Consider the following 18,969-nt stretch of genomic DNA (forward strand, 5'->3'; position numbering starts at 1 on the left):
GAAGTGAGTTCTGGAAACTGTTGATTAATAATTAGGTCTGTTTCTGCTGACTCAACTCTACCCCCCACCTCCTGGCCTGAAACCCCGGGCTTTCTCCTTACGCTCCCGGAGGTGCTGGTGCAGTGGTTATGAGGCTGTCTGGGATGCTCGCATCTCACAGTGGAGCGCCTGGTTTGAGTCCTGGCTCCACTTCTGATTCCAGCTTCCTGCCAATGTGCATCCTGGGACATGGCAGGTGACGGCTCACATACTTGGGTCCCTGCCACCCACGTGGGGTGGTGTTTCCATCTCCTAGCTTTGCCTTGGAACTTTCAGCCATTCGAGGAGTGAATCAGCAGCTGGAAGATCTCTATGTGTCTGCCTTTCAAATAAAAATGAAAATAAATAAACAGAAATTTTAAAAGGAAGAAGACACAATGTCCCGACACTGTGAGCTCTGCAGGAGCCCTTCTAGGGTCTGGTTCTCACCCAGTTGCTAGTGCTGTGTCTTTAAATTTGGATTTGTGGTAGCAGAATTGGGTTAACCACAATCTTCATTCCATGAGCTTCTCTCCTCATCAACAACTCATGACCGCTGTTGCTTAGAATCCCAGGGATTTTCAACAATGTCATTAGAACATTCCAGACCACATGAGATACGGGGACAGGGATGGATCCCAGAAGTGCTGTGCTCAGTGAGAGGTGTCCAGATACAGAGGTTCTCACCGTGCAGTTCTGTCTCCCAGCAGGAAGTCAGGCCCCTCCCAGCAGGAAGCAGACAGGCAGGCGCCAGGGGCCAGGTGTGGGGGCAGACAGTGATGACAGTGATGAGGCAGGAGGGGGTCCCCAGAGCAGTGGGAGTGTCTGTGTCACCATCGTGCTGGTGTCAGGACAGCACATGTTTGTCAAAACTCACCTCATTGGAAAACTCAGCCAAGTCTTTAATTGAGAACGAGTGGATTTACCACATGCTAATGAATCTTGGCTAAAACCAGATCAAAGCTAGAACCTCCCACACCATCTAACCTGTCCCCTGTCCCAGATTTCAGCCACGTGTCATCTGCTTCCCCTTTTTTAATAGTAAAAACTTGGCTTTATTACTTACTCCGAACTGAGTGTTAGAATTTTCCTTACATTAGCAGTGAAAGAGGTGTTAGGAAGCCCTCTTGGCTGGCGCTGCGGCTCACTTGGCTAATCCTCCGCCTGCGGCACCGGCACCCCGGGTTCTAGTCCTGGTCGGGGCACCGGATTCTGTCCTGGTTGCTCCTCTTCCAGTCCAACTCTCTGCTATGGCCCGGGAAGGCAGTGGAGGATGGCCCAAGTGCTTGGGCCCTGCACCCGCATGGGAGAGCAGGAGGAAGTACCTCTCTCCTGGCTTCGGATCGGCACGGCACACCGGCTGTAGCAGCCATTTGGGGGGTGAACCAACGGAAGGAAGACCTTTCTTTCTCTCACTAACTCTGCCTGTCAAAAAAAAAAAAAAAAAAGGAAGCCCTCTGAACTCACTGGCAATCATTTGGTAGCGACCCCAAATGCAGCAGCTCTCTCAGGCTCACCCTTCTAGTAAAGTGAGATGGGCGTGAGGATTCTCCCACGTTCTGTTTGTCCAAGGAGAACGTTCCGTGGATGACATCACTGCCAAGAGCTGACTGTGGTGTGGACTGAAGGCCGCTGTACCGTGGCCGGCTGAGACCGTCTTGTGTCCTGAGGGCACTTCCTGACATGCCTGGGAAGCAGACCACGCAGGACACAGATGTAAACGGAGCGCCTGCCTGCTGCCGATACACCCTGAAAGCAGAGGTCTTACAAATCTCATTCACCTGTGATAAATGGTTGACTTGCGACTCCGCGGAAGTAATTCCACAAATGAACATTCAGGGAAATTTACTATCAGTGAAATTTTGGGGCCACAAGAGGGCCTAGTCTGCACCCATTATTAATTGAATGAACCGGTGTGGAAAGACAACTTGCACACAAGAGCCTCATCCTTCTTTTCAGCCCGAAGGCGAGCAGGCTCCATCGCCTCTCCTGCTGCTCTCCATTGCTCCAAGACCTTCTCAGGTTTTTCCTTGAGATTTGCTGTCTTCTGAATTTTCTTGAAGCTATGGAACTTTCCTCGCGCTCTCTCTGTGATGATATAAACAAGGGGAATCCGGGGAGTGATGACAAGTTCAATGGCATTTGCTTGCTTGTCAGTTACCTTAACAGTTGCATCTGAAGTCGGCCGTGAAGCTGCTTCCCCCAGGAGTTCCACGGCGGAGGCGCAATGTCTCTCTGATTCAGCCAGTTGTTCCCCGCCTCTGGCTAAACCAGCTCACAACGGCCAGTTTCATCACGGTAGAGTTCCGATACCGGCAAAGGGACGCCCGCTGTGTCCTTGGCTCCGGTCTTCACTTGGGCTTCGTTTCTGTGTTGGGTAATCGGGTGCTGAAGTCCCCTGCTCTGAATGTGGCCTCGCCTACTGCAAAGGCAGCTTCTGTCCCTACTGCGCCCACAGCATTTCAGTCTCATCCCTCCCTTAGGGGCTGTTGAACTCGAAGCAGTAAGGCACCTGCATTTCTCTTTAGGGGTTTCAGCTTCTCTGTGTTCCCTTTAAATGACCCTTCATGACAGTCTGTGCCACTGGCCAGGGGAGGACTTCAATTCGGTCCTTGTCCAACATTCTGCGTTGACCGGTCGCGTGGCCTGGGTATCCTGCCGGGTGATCGTGGCTGTTCCAATCCTGTCTGCCCCAGCACCTTCCTCTCTTAACTTTGCTTATTTTTTTTTTTTAAGATTTATTTTTTATTGATTTGAAAGGCAGAGTTACACAGAGAGGTAGAGACAGAGAGAGAGAGGTCCCATCTGCTGGTTCACTCTCCAGATGGCTGCAACGGCCGGAGCTGTGCCGATCCAAAGCCAGGAGCCAGGAGTTTCTTCTGGGTTTTCCACGCAGGTGCAGGGGCCCAAAGACTTGGGCCATCTTCCACTGTTTTCCTAGGCCATAGGAAAGAGCTGGATCTTAAGTGGAGCAGCCAGGACACAAACTGGCACCCATATGGGATGCCGGCACTACAGGCAGCGGTTTTACCCACTATGCCACAGTGCCAGCCCCAAGAATACATCTTAACATTTCAGTTGTTTTTAATTCTTTACAAAGGCTATCAGGCCGGTGCTGTGGTATAGTGGGCTAAGCGTTTGCCTGCGGCTCTGGCATCTCATATGGGCACCGTTCATGTCCCAGCTGTTCCTCTTCTGATTCAGATCTCTGCTATGGCCTGAGAAAGTGGTAAAAGATACCCCAAGTGCTGGGGACCCTGTACCCACGTGGGAGTCCTGGAAGAAGCTCCTGGCTCCTGGCTTCAGATAGGCTCAACTCTGGCCATTGTAGCCATTTAGAGAGGGAACCAGTGGATAGAAGGCCTCTCTCAGTCTCTCCCTCTCTGTAACTCTGTCTCTCAAATAAATAAATATTTTAAAAAAGAGGATACTCTGAGGGTGGCAGTGTTTCTTCTACTAGTTAAGCCATTGGAATTCTGGGTTTCATTCTCAGCTCTGATTCCTGACCAGCTCCTGGGCAGCAGGATACCCTGGAGGCAGTGGCAATGGCTCAAGTCCTTGGGTTCCTGCCACCCCTGTCAGAGACCTGGCTTGTGTTTCTGACTCCTGGCAACAGCCTCAGCCCAGTCCCATTCTTGTGTTCATTTAGGGAAAGAATCAGTGGATAGGAGCCAGAATTGATGTCCTCTCACTCTGTCTCTACTTCTCAAATAAAAAAAGGGTATGGGGCCGGCACTGTGGCATAGCAGCTGGGGCTGCTGCCTACAGTACCAGCATCCCATATGGGATTTGAGACCTGGGCACTCCACTTCTGATCCAGCTCTCTGCTATGGCCTGGGAAAGCAGTGGAAGATGGCCCAAGTCCTTGGGCCCCTGCACCTGCGTCGGGGACCCAGAGGAAGCTCCTGGCTTTGGATCGGCAGCTCTGGCTGTTGCAGCCAATTGGGGAGTGAACCAGCGGGTGGAGGGCCTCTCTCTCTCTCTCCTCTGCCTCTCCTTCTCTCTCTGTGAAACTCTGACTTTCAAATAAATAAATAAATAATTTTTTTTAAAAAAAGGGTGTGTGTGGACACTTGGTGCGGCAGTTAAGATGCCTCGTGGGACACTGTGTCACATATCAGCCTGCCTAGGACTGAGTCCCAGGTTGGCTTCCAATTTCAGCTTCCTGCTAATTCACACTCTGGGACTCAGCAGGTGATGTCTCAAGCACTTTGGGTCCCTGTCACCCAGATAGGAAACCCAGATTAATGTCCAGGCTCTGCACCCCCTTGACTTGCATCCTCTGGCTTGCTTTGACAAAAACCAGGAGGAAGAGAAAGCTAGGCACCAGAAGCAATGTAAAGATAGGTGGCAGGCCTATTAAAGGCTGCTCTGTACAGTGCCCTCGAAGAGACCCAACAGGCCAGTCCACTGCAGTGGCTTTCAATGTGGGAGGCCAGGGCTTCAACAGAAGTCAGCTTTTGAAGAGCCCTGGCAGCTCTGCCAGCCAAGAGTTGGATCACTGGAAATGGACCTGCCCTGGAGTCGAAGGACGCCCAGGTCAGAGCCACGGATCTTGCTGGCTCTAAGCTCTAAGCCCCTTCACTCATCTCAGCTTCCAAGGTAACGACTGTGTTGAGGCGACAGTCAAGTAGGATCAGCAACACTGCAGGCAGAACTGTAGATTTCTTGTTAGAGATGCCACCTGCCTTTACCTGGCCAGCTCTCCTCCCAGACCAGCTAGGTAATGGAAATCAACAGGGTGCCTTCCCCAAGGAGGTTCACACCTCCCTTAGGTTGTATCCTATGTGAAGAGATAGATAGGTCTGGGCCTCCTATCTGGCAAGGCCAGATTATTATCAGGCCCCTTGTGTCAGGTTCTATTTGTCTCTCAATAAGAGAGCTTAGACGTGGTTTAGACAGCAGCTCTCTTAGGTCCTCTAGTAATGACTCTGTCCTTTGTGCTAGACCCTGTCTAGCCCACTTAGGGCCTCATTCCTTTGTAATCATAGCCTCTACTCTAACATCAATGGCTCTGCTCCCAACCTGTGTGTATTGATGGTCCTCTGCCCCACTTAATGTTGTATGATTGTTCAGGATTTCTCCACAGACAAACCCCTCTACCTGCAAAAGATGAGTGGCCTTTCTCCCAGTCTTGGTTGGGATGAGCTTCAAACCACGTCTATCAAGCACTCTTCACAAGGGTCCAGAGACCCTCCTCATTTCCTCTCCTCTATGAAATCCTCTCATTACTTTGTTAATGCCACTCTTAGGGTCATTGGTTGCTATTCTCACCCTGTCTTTTATTCTACCGTGTCTGCTTAAATGTTTACAGGAGTTGATAATGGAACGAACCAAGGCCTTCAGCAACCAGGCAGTCAACCAAATGCTGCTACAGGGATATTCTCGGCTCCCCACCCAGGAGACAGCAGCTTGTGACAATGCCCCATGCCAGCAGAGAGTACCTCATCACCCCATGTTGGCATGAAATAGCTCTAAACACAGGTTGTTATCCTTCTATCCATCCTGGACTTTAGGGCTAATGTAATCCCATACAACTCCTGCTTCATAAAAGACAAAAGGGGGGAATGTTAGTAAAAAAAACAATTTTCCAGGCTCCAGGCCTCCACCTGGCTCAGTCTCAGTTATCACAGGCATTTGGAGAGTGAACCAGCATAGGGAGAACTTTCTCTGTGTCTGTGTGTAAGTCTCCATCTCTCTGCCTCTCCAATAAATAATTTTTTAGAAAGGATATGAAAATGCATACAATCTTCTGGAAACTGCTTTTTCTCCTTCATTGCCTGGGAAGTGTCTGCATGAGCCATGTCACCACGATCCACTCTTTGTTGATTGATCTTTTCCCGCGTGCATGTCCCACATGCATCCATTGACTTTGGTGGACGTTTGGGTTGCTTCTTGGTCCTTGTTCTTGAGCATTGAGGATGGGGCCTCTATGGACATTCTCGTCCATGTCCCTTAGGGCACAGGTCTGCACCTGCTCCCAGGTACAGAACAGTTGTGAGGGGGACAGTGGATCAGCCAGTGTTCAGCTTCAGGGGTCCCCTCTGCTTTGGCCTCACCTCTCTCCGCCTCCACGTAGACCACGGAGCTCCAAGCACACTGGCCTCTTCTTGAAGAAGCCAAGCCAGTTCCATCCTCCCAACCTTTGCACTTGCCACCCGTTCCACCTGGAGGGTGTTTACTTCAGGGCTTCCCCTGCCTAGCATTTAAAAATGTTTATTTTTGAGTGCAGTGGGTTAAACCACCAATTGAAAGCCAAGCACACCACATCCAAGTGCCGGTGTGAGACCTGGCTACTCAGCTTCCAGTCCAGCTGCCTCTGATGTGCTTGGGAATGGAGGTGAGGATGAACCAAATGCTGGAGTCCCTGCCCCAGAATCCCGGATGGAGCTCTTGGCTCCTGGCTAGGCCTGGAGCAGCTCCAGCCAATGAAGTCATTTTGGGAATAATCAGTGAACGGAAGATTTCTTTGTCTCTCTCACTTTTCTGTCACTGTCTTTCAAATAAGCAAAATAAATATATTTTTAAAAGGTTTATTTTGTTAATTTGGAAGGAAGGGTTGCTAAGGAAGAAGGAGAGAGAGAGAGGGAGGGAGGGAGGGAGAGAGAGAGAGAGAGAGAGAGAGGGAGAGAGACCTTCCATCCTCCGGTGCACTCCTCAAATGGCTGCAATGGGCAGGACTGGGCCACATCAAAGTCAGAAGCTGGGAAGTCCACCAGGGTCTCCTACATGAGCACAGGTGCCCAAGCACTTGTAACGTCTTCCACTGACTTCATGGTGCATCCGCGAGGAGCTAGATAGGAAGGGGATAGCCTGGGCTTGAACTAGCACTCATACAGGACAGAGCAGTCACAGGAAGCAGGTTAGTCCATTGGAACACAACGCTGGCCCCAAACAAATCATTTCTAAAATTGATGTGCATTTAATTTGAAAGATAGAGAAAGAGCTCTATACACGATGCAATACACACAAACACCGGGACTGAGACAGGCCAAAAACCGGAGCTAGGATCTCAGGAAGTCTCTGGGTAGCAGGGACCCAAGCACTTGAGCCATCATGTGTGGTCTCTTAGGGTCCACATTTGTAGGAAGCTGGAATTGGGAGCAGATCTGGGACTCAGGCTCAGGCACTCTGGCATGGGATGAGGGCTTTGCAAGTGGCATCTTAAAACCGTCAGTCCGTCACCCCTCTCTTCGATGGCTTTTATTTTCCCTTTAGGACTCAAAACATACTTTTCCCTCTGCCCCAAAGTCACGCTCCCTAGTCTTCCCCTAAGTGAGCCATTCCCTCTCCCGCCCCAGTCACCCAGGCCTTGGCCTTCTTTGTGACACCTGCCCCCGTGAGTGGACACAGCCTTGGTTTGTCATTGTCTCCTCCGATGGACTCATGCTCCATGGGGGCGGGGACCACGTGCTGAGCTCCGCTGCAGCCCCTGGAGCAGTGCCTGATCCGGGCAGAGCAGGTGCTCAGCCAGACCTCTTTACTGAGGTGGAATCAGCCTGGATCTCAGGGTTGGGACACTTGAGACTTGGAGAAGTGAAGCCGCGTACTCTGGCACGTGACCACGCAAGATGGAGTGCAGGGGTTCCCGAGCCCACGCTCTCTCCTGAGGCAGGCGGCACGTTCTGATGAGAATTTTCCATCTTGGTCCATCCCGTGACACCTGTGCAGACACATGTGCAGGGAACCCTGGCTCTTTCCATGGGCCGTCACTCCTCTGTCAGCAGTGGATGGGGGCCGTGGCCTGGGTCCATGGGAGTCCTGGTGCTCCACCACCTGTTGTGGGAATGGGGCTCAGTCCAGCCCCCTCTGCCTGCCTTGCCCTATATTAGAGCATAGGCTCTGTGTCTTGTCTGCTCGCATCTCACACTGGAGAGCCAGTGTGCAGGGACGGCGGATTCCCCCAGGCGTTCCACTGCTGTGACGGAATTCCTCTTATTTAGTCAGTTGCCCCCCGCCTCTGGCTACGCAAGTCGGGCATAACCGCCAATTCCTTTACCTTAGTGTTCAAATACTGGCAAAGTAATGCCTGCTACATTGTGCTTCTTTTCCGGAATCTCCCCTGGGACTTGATTTCATTGGGGAACTGGTGCTGAGGTCTCCTGCCCTGAGCATGGCCCCTGCAGGTGAAAACATAGCCCCTGCCATCACTCCCCCAGCCACACTGCCGTCTCCGACCTTCGTGGGGTTTGCCGAACCCGGAGCATTGAGGCAGCAGAGTTCCCCTGCAGGAGGCCCAGCTGTCTGCGCTCCATCAGGACGGTGTGTGTGGGGCCAGGGGGAGAATTCACGGGGGCTGTGCCCGCCATTCTGACGGCGACCGCTGGGCGACCGTGGCCCAGCAGCCCCAGGGCTGGCCGCCGCAGGGCCTCCCTCTGTCTCCCTTCACACTGCGCTGCCCACCTGCCTGTGGTCCAGAAAATACATCTCCACGTTGCGTTGTTTGAATTCTTTCAACAGAAAGTTGTATGAGTGGGAGTGTTTATCCTAGCAGACACGACATTGAGTTCCTGGTTTGAATCTCAGTTCTGGATCCTCACTAGCCCCTGGCCAGGCAGGAGACCCCGGGTGACAGGAGCGATGGCTCAAACGTGGGCCCCAGTTTGAGTTGCGGCTGCCACACTTCCGAACCAACTCCCTGCTAATGCTCCTGGGAAAGCAGCGAAAGATGGCCCGGATCCTGCGGCCCATGTCACCCACATGGGAGACCCGGAGATGCTCTTGGCCTGGGACAACGACCAGGCCTTGCTCCAGGTGTGTGTGGCTATTTGGGGAGTGAAGCACTAGATGGAAGGTCTCTCTCGCTCTCTCTGTAACTCTCCGCTATCAAATAAATAAACAAATCTTTAAAAGAAAAAAAAGAGATGCCTCCTGAAACACCCACATCCCATATCACAGAGCCTGCGTGTGGGGCCCAGTCGGCTTCCAGTCCCAGCTCCCTGCTGCCGCGCACTCTGGGAGCGGTGGGTGATGGTTCAAGCCCTTGGGTCCACACGGGAGCCCCAGATTAAGGTGCAGTCTCCAGGCCTCAACCTGGTGCCACCTCAGCTGTTGCAGGCATTAGGGGTGTGGACCAGCATAGGGGAGATCTTTCTGTGTATCTATCTCCATCTCTTGCCTTTCTAATAAACACACACATTCTAAAAGGGTGTTAAAAAGCATATGATTTTCTTGAACATCCTTTAATTCTCCTTCATTCACACGTAGGAATGTTTACATGTCACCGGGACTCTCTCTTTGCTTGGCCTCGACCTCCACCTGGACTACTGAGCTCCAGCCCCTGTTTTCTAACAGCACAAGCCCCGCCCTCCAGAACCTGCACCGGCCAACCCTTCCTCCTGCAGTGTGTTTCCTTCAGGACTTCTATGGCTGGCATTTTTTTTTTTTTTTACTTTTATTTTCGGGACAGGTTTGTGTCATAGAAGGTTAAACTACAGATCGCAATCCCAGCATCCAGCCCAAGTGCCAGTACCAGACTTGGCTGTTCAACACCTCTTCCAGCGTCTGCTAATGTGCCTCAGAGTGCAGTGGAGGATGTCCCAAGTGCTCGGGTCCCTGCCCAAGAGACCTGGATGGATTACTGGGCTCCGGCCTTTGTAATAGACCAGCCCCAGACAATGAAGCCATTTTTGGAGCAACTCAGCACATGGAAGAGCTCTGTCACTCTCTCTTCTTTCTTTCCTTTCTTTTTAATTGTTTGATAGGCAGAGCTACAGAGAGGAGAGACAGAGAGAGAGACAGAGAGAGAGAGAGATAGAGAGAGAGGTCTTCCATCCACTGGTTCACTCCCCAGATGGCCACAATGGCCAGAGCTGAGCCAAACTGAAGCCAGGAGCCAGGAGATTCCTCTAGGTCTTCTCACACAGGCACAGAGGCCCAAGGGCTTAGAGCATTATGTACTGCTTTCCCAGGCCATGGCAGAGAGCTGGATCAGAAATGGAGCAGCTGGGACTCTAACCGGCGCCCATATGGATGCCGGCACTGCAGGCAGCAGCTTTACCTGCTACACCACAGGGCCAGCCACCTGTCACTCTTTCTTCCTTTCTTTTTAATTGTTTGGAAGACAGAGCTACAAAGAGGCAGAGACGGAGAGAAAGGGGGGAGGGGGTGTCTTCCATCCACTGGTTCACTCCCCAGATGGCAGCAATGGCCAGAGATGAGCCAAACTGAAGGCAGGAGCCAGGAGCTTCCTCCAGGTCCTCTCACACAGGCACAGGGGCCCAAGGGTTTCGGTCATCCTCTACCGTTTTCCCAGGCCATAGCAGAGAGCTGGATCAGAAGTGGAGCAGATGGGACTTGAACCGGTGCCCATATGGGATGCCAGCACTGCAGGCGGGGGCTTTACCCGCTACACTACAGGGCCAGCCCCTTGTCACTCTGCCTTTCAAATAAAGAAAATATTTTTTGTAAAGATCAATTGATTTGCCGGCGCCGTGGCCCACTTGGTTAACCCTCTACCTGCATCGCCGGCATCCCATATGGGCACCAGGTTCTAGTCCCGGTTGCTCCTCTTATAGTCCAGCTCTCTGCTATGGCCCGGGAAGGCAGTGGAGGATGGCCCAAGTGCTTGGGCCCTGCACCCACATGGGAGAACAGGAGGAAGCACCTGGCTCCTGGCTTCTGATTGGTGCAGCGAAGGCTGTAGCGGCCATTTGGGGATTGAACCAACGGAACGAAGACTTTTCTCTCTGTCTCTCACTGTCTATAACTTTACCTGTCAAAAAAAAAAAAAAATCAATTGATTTATTTGAAAGGCAGAGTGACACAGAGAGATGGAGAGACAGAAAGAGAGAGGGAGAGATCTTCCATCCTCTGGTTCACTCCCCAAATGGCTGCAACAGCCATGAATAGAATAGTGGAGGTCAGGAGCCAGGAACGTCATCCAGGTCTACCACATGTGTGCAAGGTCCCAGCACTTGGGCCACACTTGGCTGCCTTCCCAGATGTATTAATAGAACTGGACAGGAAGCAGAGAAGCTGTGCCTCATACCACAACTCATATGGGATACCAGCGTTGCAGGCCGCATCATAAACCATTGCGCCACAGCACTGGCCCCAAAGAAAACTTTTAAAACTTTTATTTTCCTTTTATTTGAAAGGCAGAGACAAAAGGAACTCTTCCATTGATGGTTCATTCCCTCAATGCCGGCTACAGCTGGGACGGAGCCAGACCAAAAGCCCGAGCCAGGAACTCAGTAGGAGTCTGTGGGTGGCAGGGACCCAAGTCCTCCAGCCGTGGTCTGCTGGCTGCTAAGGTGTGCGTTAGCAGGAAGCTGGATCAGGAGCAGAGTTGTGCCCACACCCAGGCACTCCCGTTTGGAGCGGGGTTGCTGCAAGTGGCACCTTTACTATGCCAAACACCTGCCCCTCCCATAGCGGGCTCTGCCTCTCCTGTAGGACACAACCAAATCCTGAACCCGCAGGCCTGGGGCACTCTCCCTCGCCTCCCTCTGAATGACCACCCACTCCCACCAGCTCCCACGCTTCCTCTGCTCCACAGCCCTGCCCTCATGGGTGCCCACAGCCTTTGCTGATCTCGGTTGATCTGAGGTTGTCTCCCCCGCGGCACTCGGCCTGCAGAAGGAGGAGGCCGGCGCTGTGTCAGCCGCAGCCCCGGAGCAGGGCCTGCTCTGTGTACGGCAGGTGCTCAAGCAGAGCTCGTCCTTGAGGTGGACACGAATACAGACCCCGGGTTAGAGGTGGAAAACTGAGCCGCAGAGGAGAGAAGCCGGGGGCCAACGTCTCAGAGCTGGGAGGTGGCACGGGCAGGCTGGGAATCCAGGCTGAGGGGTTCCAGCTTCCGTGTTCCCTCTTGGAAGAGGTGGCTTGTTCTGAGGCCAACTTTCCATCCTGGTCCTGTTATCAGTCGGCCACCTGGTGTCACCTGTGGAACCACCTGGTTCAGGAAACCCTGAGTCTTTCCGTTGGTTCTCACTCCTCCATCTGTAGGGGGTGGGGGCTGTGACCTTGGACATGGGAGAGACCTGGTGTTCCACCACCTGTGCTGGGTGGGGGCCCAGTCCAGCCCCCTGCCTGCCTCTGCCCTATATTAGAGCGCGGGCTCTGTCGCTCGTCCTCTCTCTCCACACTCACGATGCTCCGGCTGCTGAGCACCCTCCTGCTTGTGGCCCTTGGTAAGAACCCAGCCCGCGTCTGTGCCCTGTGCTGCCTGGGCCAGGAGCCCTGAGATCTGCTCCCCACCCTGGGTCCCGTGGTCCACAGCACCTGCCCCCACAGGAGGGGTCTCAGCTGGTACCTGGGGCACAACAGTGGGGGCTTTAGCTTGGTGCTGGGGAGGAGGGGGAGGGGAAGCAGGGGATGGAGCAGCTCAGGAGGACTGGGGGAAGCACCCAAGGGCAGCACCTTGGTGGGGCAGTGAACACAGCCGGGTGGTGAAGAGCCTGGCTCTGTGCTAGGACTGTGTGGGATGGAATTCCCACTCTGCTGAACGCTCCAGTTCTCCATCACTCTCCCCCCGCCCAGCTCCATGGCCTGTGGCCCAGCCTTGTCCTGTTCTCTCTGCAGCTCAGGGCCACCTCCTCTGAGCAGCCTCCCCTGACTGACAGTCATGGGAACAGATCACATTTATGCAGTGCTTACTAAACGCCAGGCAGAATTCTTAGACATCTGCCTTATATGATGATATCATGTAATGTTCAGTCCAGCTCCATGAGGTCAGTACTATTATTGGCCCCATTTCACTGACCAGCAAACTGACTCAAAAAAATTAAAGCAACTCATCCCAGAACAAGGGGCCGTGCTGTGCTCTGAACCCAGGAAGTTCTATTTTAAAGCCTCCACTCTGTTAAAAATTTTTTTTTACTCATGTATTTTATTTCAGAGGTAGAGAGAGACAGACCGACCAAGCTCTCCCTTCCTCTGGTTCACTCTCCAAACTCCTAAGTGAAACCAGTAGGCAGTGGGTGGCAGGGAGCCGAGTCCTTGGGCTGCCAGTGCTGCCTGCTGGACGCACATGAGCAGGGAGTTGGAGTTGGCAGCGGAGCCAAAACCCAAAGCCAGGCCATGGGTGCCCCATGGAGTGTCATTACACAGCACCAGGCCAGCCTCCACTCTGTGACAGCAGCCATCACCTTGGTAAGGCTCGTGGTCACCAGGCACTGTTAGAGTCACACCCCGTCCTCCCGTCGACGGAGTGCGTTTTCATCTCCATCCCGGGGCTCCTGGGGCTCTGGAAGCCCCTGCTCTAGTCCCAGTGCTCACTGTTCCCAGTAGCTGCTGAGGTCAGAGAGGGACAGTGACTCGCATGGTCACACAGCCTGTCAGTGGCACAGCGTTTTCCCTTGGGGTCCATCTGGCTAAGTGACACCTGTTCTCTCCTCTCCTCTCCAGCCTCAGCCTCCGGCCAACCTTCCTTCCGCCCGTCCATCCGGGTTGTCAATGGCACCAGTGCAGTCCCCCACAGCTGGCCCTGGCAGGTGAGAGCAACGCAGGCTGCGCTAACCCCCACCCTGGGCTCCAGACGCCGAGTTCTGGTCACAGCTCCCTTTCCTTTCCTGCTCCCATTTCAGCTTCTCTGGGCCGGGAGCCCTTGGACAGTCCGCGTTATGTGTAGGTTTTCCAGTTCCACCTGCAAACTTCACTGGCTGTTTGCAAATTAAAAGCAGGATCTGGGGCCAGGGGAAGGCTTAACTCAGGGGGTTGGTCAGTTATGCAACAGTCAGGCCCTGTGCTCAGGGCGGCAGAGTTTGGGACACTGATTTCCAGTTGTCTGAAGTATACACAACCAGGGCTCTCAGGTCGGGAGAACAGGGAGTGGAGAGTGTTAGTGTTACCGGAGCAGTGGAGGGAAGCACGGAGGCTGAGGCTTGCTGTGCCGGGCAGATACAGAACATTCCTTTAAACAAATAACTTATTTATTTATTGAAAGTCAGAGTTATACAGAGAAGAGGAGATACAGAGAGAGATCACCCATCTGCTGTTCACTCCCCAAGTGGCCCCCAAAAGCCAGGACTGGGCCAAGCTGAAGCCAGGTGCCAGAAACTTCTTCCAGATCTCCTATATGAGTGCAGGGGCCCAAGCTCTTGGGATCAGAAGTGGAGCAGCCGGGGTAGAAGCCAATGCCCATATGGGATGCTGGTGTTGGAAACGGCAGCTGAACCCACAACAGCGCAGCACTGACCCAGATAGAGAACAGTTCCAGAACGTTCCGTGGGCAGGGTCAGCGGCGTGTTCTGTGAGGGGCAGAGAGCGGGTGCCGCAGCCGTGTCGGCCACGTGGTTTCTCCAGCAGGGACTCAGCCCCGCCATCGCAGCAGGAAAGCAGCCAGAGAGCGTCCGTGTGTGCGCGAGCGGCCTGTGTGCGTGAACGCTTACGTCCAGCACAGACCATGGGCGCACGGGGCCGGGGGCCACAGCTGTCAACCTTGGTCTCCAGGGAGATCGGGAAACCCTGAATGAGCAGGAGACGGGAAGGGAGGAGAGGACTCGGGGGAGTGGAGCCTCAGGGGACCCGAGAGGCCTGCAGGGCTGTGGTGCACAGAATGGGGGGGTCTGAGAGGCCAGAGGGTTGGGGGCTCTCAGGAGAGAGAAGGTTTGAGGCTGCCCCAGCGGGCAGAGAATGTTGGAGTCCTCGGAGGTCACAGGCCCTGGGGTGGGCAGAGCACAGTGACCCCAGGGGAGAAGTGATAGGGCCACCATGAGCAGTGCTGCAGGTTGCACACTGCATGTTTCGGAAGGGGTTATTCGTCTCTGTGTGAATGGTGCCCTCCTGAGTTGTGCAGTGCACAACCTGTACAGCAACCGCACGGTGGGCCTGGACCTCTCAGACTGTTCTTTCCGGACTTCCAGGCCCTCTTGCTGATAGAGCAGGGTGACTGGCTGAACATATACTGTGGCGGGACCCTCATCAAACATAACTGGGTTCTGACGGCTGCCCACTGCATCTCGTGAGTCCTGCTGTCCCCACCCCTGCCCTGGTCTTTGTTGTTGTGTGACATCCAGGCAGCCCAGGCCAGCCAGTGGCCAAAGTTGGCTGTGAGGTCCAGACTGACCTCCCCTCCCTTGGCAGGAACGAGAAATACTGGGTTGCCTTGGGCGAGCATGATACAACTGTCTCCGAGGGATCCGAGCAGCTCATCCCCGTGGAGGCGATCTACGTGCACCCACTTTACAACAACGATGACGCATCCCAGGGGTGAGTGAGCTCCCAGCAGGGCCCTGGGCTCCTGTGCTTGTCCCTCTGTGACCCCCAGCTGCATCTAGGGGACTCCAGGGACAGCGGGGAGGGGGGGCAGCCCGGGCCCAGCCCCCCCACACTGAGACCTCAGCACCAACCTCCCTCCCTGCAGAGGGGACAGCAGGGCCAGGGAGAGGCAGGAAGCCCCCACGGCTGCTGGGCTCTGTGGCTCTGGAGCCCAGGACCCCTCGGGCACCTGCCCCAAGTCCAAGGTTTCCTGTGGTCAGCACAGGTCCATCCGGCACAGCTGGGGACGAAGGAGGAGCACTGGGCGGAGAGTCAGGCCCCGGCAGTCACTCCCTGAGTGGCCTGGGCATCACGGCCCTGCCTGGGCCTGTTTCCCCTTGGTCAGAGGGTGACCTGCAGCAGGGCTTCTTGGTGGTGGTGATGGGCGGGGAGGCCCCGCTCAGCCTCACCTGTGTGCTCACCTGTGTGTCCGGGTGGCTCGGCCTTTTCTGTGAGAGGAGCACGGGAGGGGGCGGAACCCTGGGAAAGAGTGCAGGAGGGAGGGGCCACCGTGATGGAGACCCCGGCCCGTCCTGGCAGGCTCCTGGGGCCTAGGGAGTCCAGTGAGACCTAGGCGAAATGTCCTGAGTGACAGCAGCAGAGCAATGGATCCAAAAGTGGTCTGTGGGTGAGCAGCATCCCCCGGGAACCTGCTTAAAATCTCAGATCTCAGGCCAGGGCCAGACCACTTCCTCAGGAAACCTGGCCTGGGCCCCTGAACTATGTGCGGCTTTAAAATTTTGCATATGTATTTTTATTTCCTTGAAAAGGAGAGGGCGAGAGATGGAGGGAGATGGTGGGGGGGGGGGGGGGAGAGAGAGAAATAATCACCATCATCTGCCATTCACTAATCCCTTCCCCAATTCTTGCAGCAGGTAGGACTGGTCAAGGTCAGAATCAGAGGGTTAGAACTCTAGCACGGTCTCCAAAATGTGTGACAGGACCCAAACAGTGGAGCTGTCACCAGCTGCTCCAGGGTGCGCCGGAGCAGAGCACCAGACCAGGGAGCCGAGCTGGGACTTGAACCCAGGCACTACGATCTGGGATGCAGCCTCTTTTCTTTTTATTTTTAAATAAGATTTATTTAGTTATTTGAAAGTTAGAGTTACACATTGAGAAGAGAGGCAAAGAGAGAGAGAGAGACAGAGACAGAGAGAGACAGAGAGAGGTCTTCTATCCGTTGGTTCACTCCCCAGATGGCTGCATTGGTTGGAGCTGAGCCCCTGATCCGAAGCCAGGAGCCAGGAGCTTCTTCCAGGTCTCCCACACAGGTGCAGGGGCCCAAGGACTTGGGCCATCTTATACTGCTTTCCCAGGCCAGAGCAGAGACCTGGATAAGAAGTGGAGCAGCCGGGACTCGAACCAGCACCCATATGGGATGCCGGCACTGCAGGCAGTGGCTTTACCCACTATGCCACAGTGCTGGCCCTGGGATGTTGCATGTGAGGAGCACAGGTGGACACAAGGCCAAGGGCTGGCGGGCATTGAATGGGCTGGGCTTTCTGAAGTCTGCTCTTTCATAACAGTGGATTTGGGAGGGGCAAGCTAGCAGTGGGGCCCCCAAAATGTGAACCCTTGGAGCAAAGGCCTAGGCTGGGATCTGATCCAGTGGGAGGATCAGGCTCCACGTCTCTTCCCTCCCTACAGCTATGACATCGCCCTCCTGAAGCTGTTGTACAACGCCGAGCTGACAGATGAAGTCAAACTCGCCTGCCTCCCTCCTGCTGGCTACATCCTGCCCCACGGGACGGAATGCTACATCACTGGCTGGGGCAATCTCAACAGTACGTGCTGACTGGGGACAGTGGTGGAAACACAGAGCTGGGGACAAAGGCCAGGGCGGATCTGTGCCCAGAGCATGAAGGGACGTGGACTTGATGGGAAGAGAGTCCCCATCCGGCCAGAACCACTGTGTGGCTTGAATGCAGCACACGGGAGCCTAGGGTTTGTCCTGTGTCCCTGCAGCTAATGGGCCAATCCCGGACCAGCTACAGCAGGGGCTGCTGCCCGCGGTGGACCACCCACACTGCACCCAGCCGGACTGGTGGGGCTCGGCTGTGAAGGAGATCCATGTGTGCGCCGGCGGCGGTTACAGCTCTGCCTGCTACGTGAGTCAGCCCACACCTGCTCTGGGTGGGCAGGGTCCTGGGGCCCCTCTACCATCTCTGTGGAGGTGGAGGAGTCGTCTTTCCCGCTGTCTCCTTGGTGGGACCAACAGGACGTGGGGGAAGTCAGTGCCATGCAGACAGCCCTGACCCTGGCCCCGGCCCCAGGCTCACCTGACCTGGGGCAGCCGCCGTCCCTCCTGGGGCTCAGGCAGCCCCAGCGGCACAGCAGGGGGCACTGGCACCAGGACCTCCCAAGTCACCCACGCCGTGTTCTGAAGGGACCCTGAGCCCCTGTGTTAGAGGCGCGTGTGAGCATCACGTCCACGAGCGACTGTGCCACCGGCAGTGGGAGCCGGCGTCTCCCAGGGCTTCCTCTCTGCAGGTGTGGTGCTGAGGTCAGCTCTGTCCCAGCTCATCCCCGGCAGCTCCTGGGGGACAGACCCTGCTCCCGGCACAGAGGAGCCCTGAGGCCCAGAGGTCAACACTGAGGGTGTGGTTTGCAGTCCCCAAGTTCAGGATCCATTCCTGACCCTCAGACGCGGCTCAGCGCTGTCCCCTCTGACTGCTGCAGGGTGACTCCGGGGGACCCCTCAACTGCCGTGGAGTGAACTGCAAATGGGAGGTCCACGGCGTGGTCAGCTTTGGTCCTGAAATCTGCAACACTGAGAAGAAGCCCACGGTGTTCACCCGAGTGTCGGCCTACATTGACTGGATTATTGGGGTGAGGACGGGGCAGCCTGAGGGCTGCAGGGTGGGGGTCGTCCTGAGAGGGGCTGGGGCATAGGGAGGAGGGGCAGATCCTGGGAGGGGCTGCAGGGGCCCCGGGAGGGCAGTGGGAGCAGGGCCTTGGGGACATTGCAGAGGGCAGGGGATGAGCTCTGCCCTGTGTGGCCCCAGAAATTCCCAGGCTCTGGGAGGAGTTTGCACCTCCTGACTCAGGGAGGGCTTCTCAGGTTTGTGCTCTGGTCAGGTCCTTACTTGTCACAGAGCACAGAGGGCCACGGCGCCCCCTGCTGGGGGAGACGGGAAATGAGCAATAATGGTGAAGGCTGGGAGAGCCAGGGGGAGCTGAGCCCCTTAGTGTCATCTGGGGATGGCTGGTCAGAGAGGGTCAGTGTTGTCCATGGTGACGCAGTGAGCACCGTATAGACTGGGTCGATGAGCCCCAGGACTGGGGTGGGGCCTTGGTTATGGTTTCATCAGGACCCCACAGGGTGGGTGCTGGGATCACCACTCCCATTAGAGAGGGCAAGTCACTCCCCCAGGGCCACACGGAGGGTGAGTGGGGGCTGGGAGCTGCCCCAGTTCCACGGACTCCAGAACCTGTGACCCTCACTCCACTCTTCTGTCCCCTCCCTGTCTTTTTCCAGATCATTGGTAGCGGCCTCGAGTGCTCGTGCTGACCCCACGTCCTGTGTAAAGAATAAAGAGCTCTCCCAAGTCCTAGTGGATCTGTGTCCGTCAGTGACCTCCCCTGCCGGGTCCTAAACCTGAGAGCTGATTTGTAGACGAGACCAGAGCCCCCTCTCCTGGGAGGACCAGGACCACACGAGGCCTGGGAGAAGAAGGAGTGTGATGGGGAGACGGACCCCCTTGGTGTGCCTGGGGCTGGGGGTTCAGGTCCTGCACTTCCAGTGTGGAA

The 18,969-nt window shown here is 55.2% G+C and overlaps 1 protein-coding gene across 1 annotated transcript; it reads left to right on the forward strand.

The window, feature by feature from the left end:
* Nucleotides 1-12,112: 12,112 nt before the first annotated feature.
* LOC133759027 (chymotrypsin-like elastase family member 3B) lies at nt 12,113-18,730 on the forward strand. The gene is made up of 8 exons (XM_062190040.1): nt 12,113-12,152; nt 13,369-13,454; nt 14,826-14,923; nt 15,046-15,171; nt 16,867-17,003; nt 17,185-17,327; nt 17,899-18,048; nt 18,698-18,730. Exons 1-8 carry the CDS (start codon nt 12,113-12,115, stop codon nt 18,728-18,730), a joined length of 813 nt encoding a protein of 270 aa, XP_062046024.1.
* The last annotated feature ends 239 nt before the right edge of the window (nt 18,731-18,969 follow it).

Source organism: Lepus europaeus, chromosome 5 (genome assembly GCF_033115175.1).
Source record: "Lepus europaeus isolate LE1 chromosome 5, mLepTim1.pri, whole genome shotgun sequence".
Classification (NCBI taxonomy): Eukaryota; Metazoa; Chordata; class Mammalia; order Lagomorpha; family Leporidae; genus Lepus; species Lepus europaeus.

Coding starts and splice junctions, on each gene's coding strand:
- LOC133759027 (XM_062190040.1), top strand. CDS start 12,113: ATGCTCCGGCTGCTGAGCACCCTCCTGCTTGTGGCCCTTG. Junction 17,004..17,184: donor TGGCTGGGGCAATCTCAACA/GTACGTGCTGAC, acceptor GTGTCCCTGCAG/CTAATGGGCCAATCCCGGAC. Junction 18,049..18,697: donor ACATTGACTGGATTATTGGG/GTGAGGACGGGG, acceptor GTCTTTTTCCAG/ATCATTGGTAGCGGCCTCGA.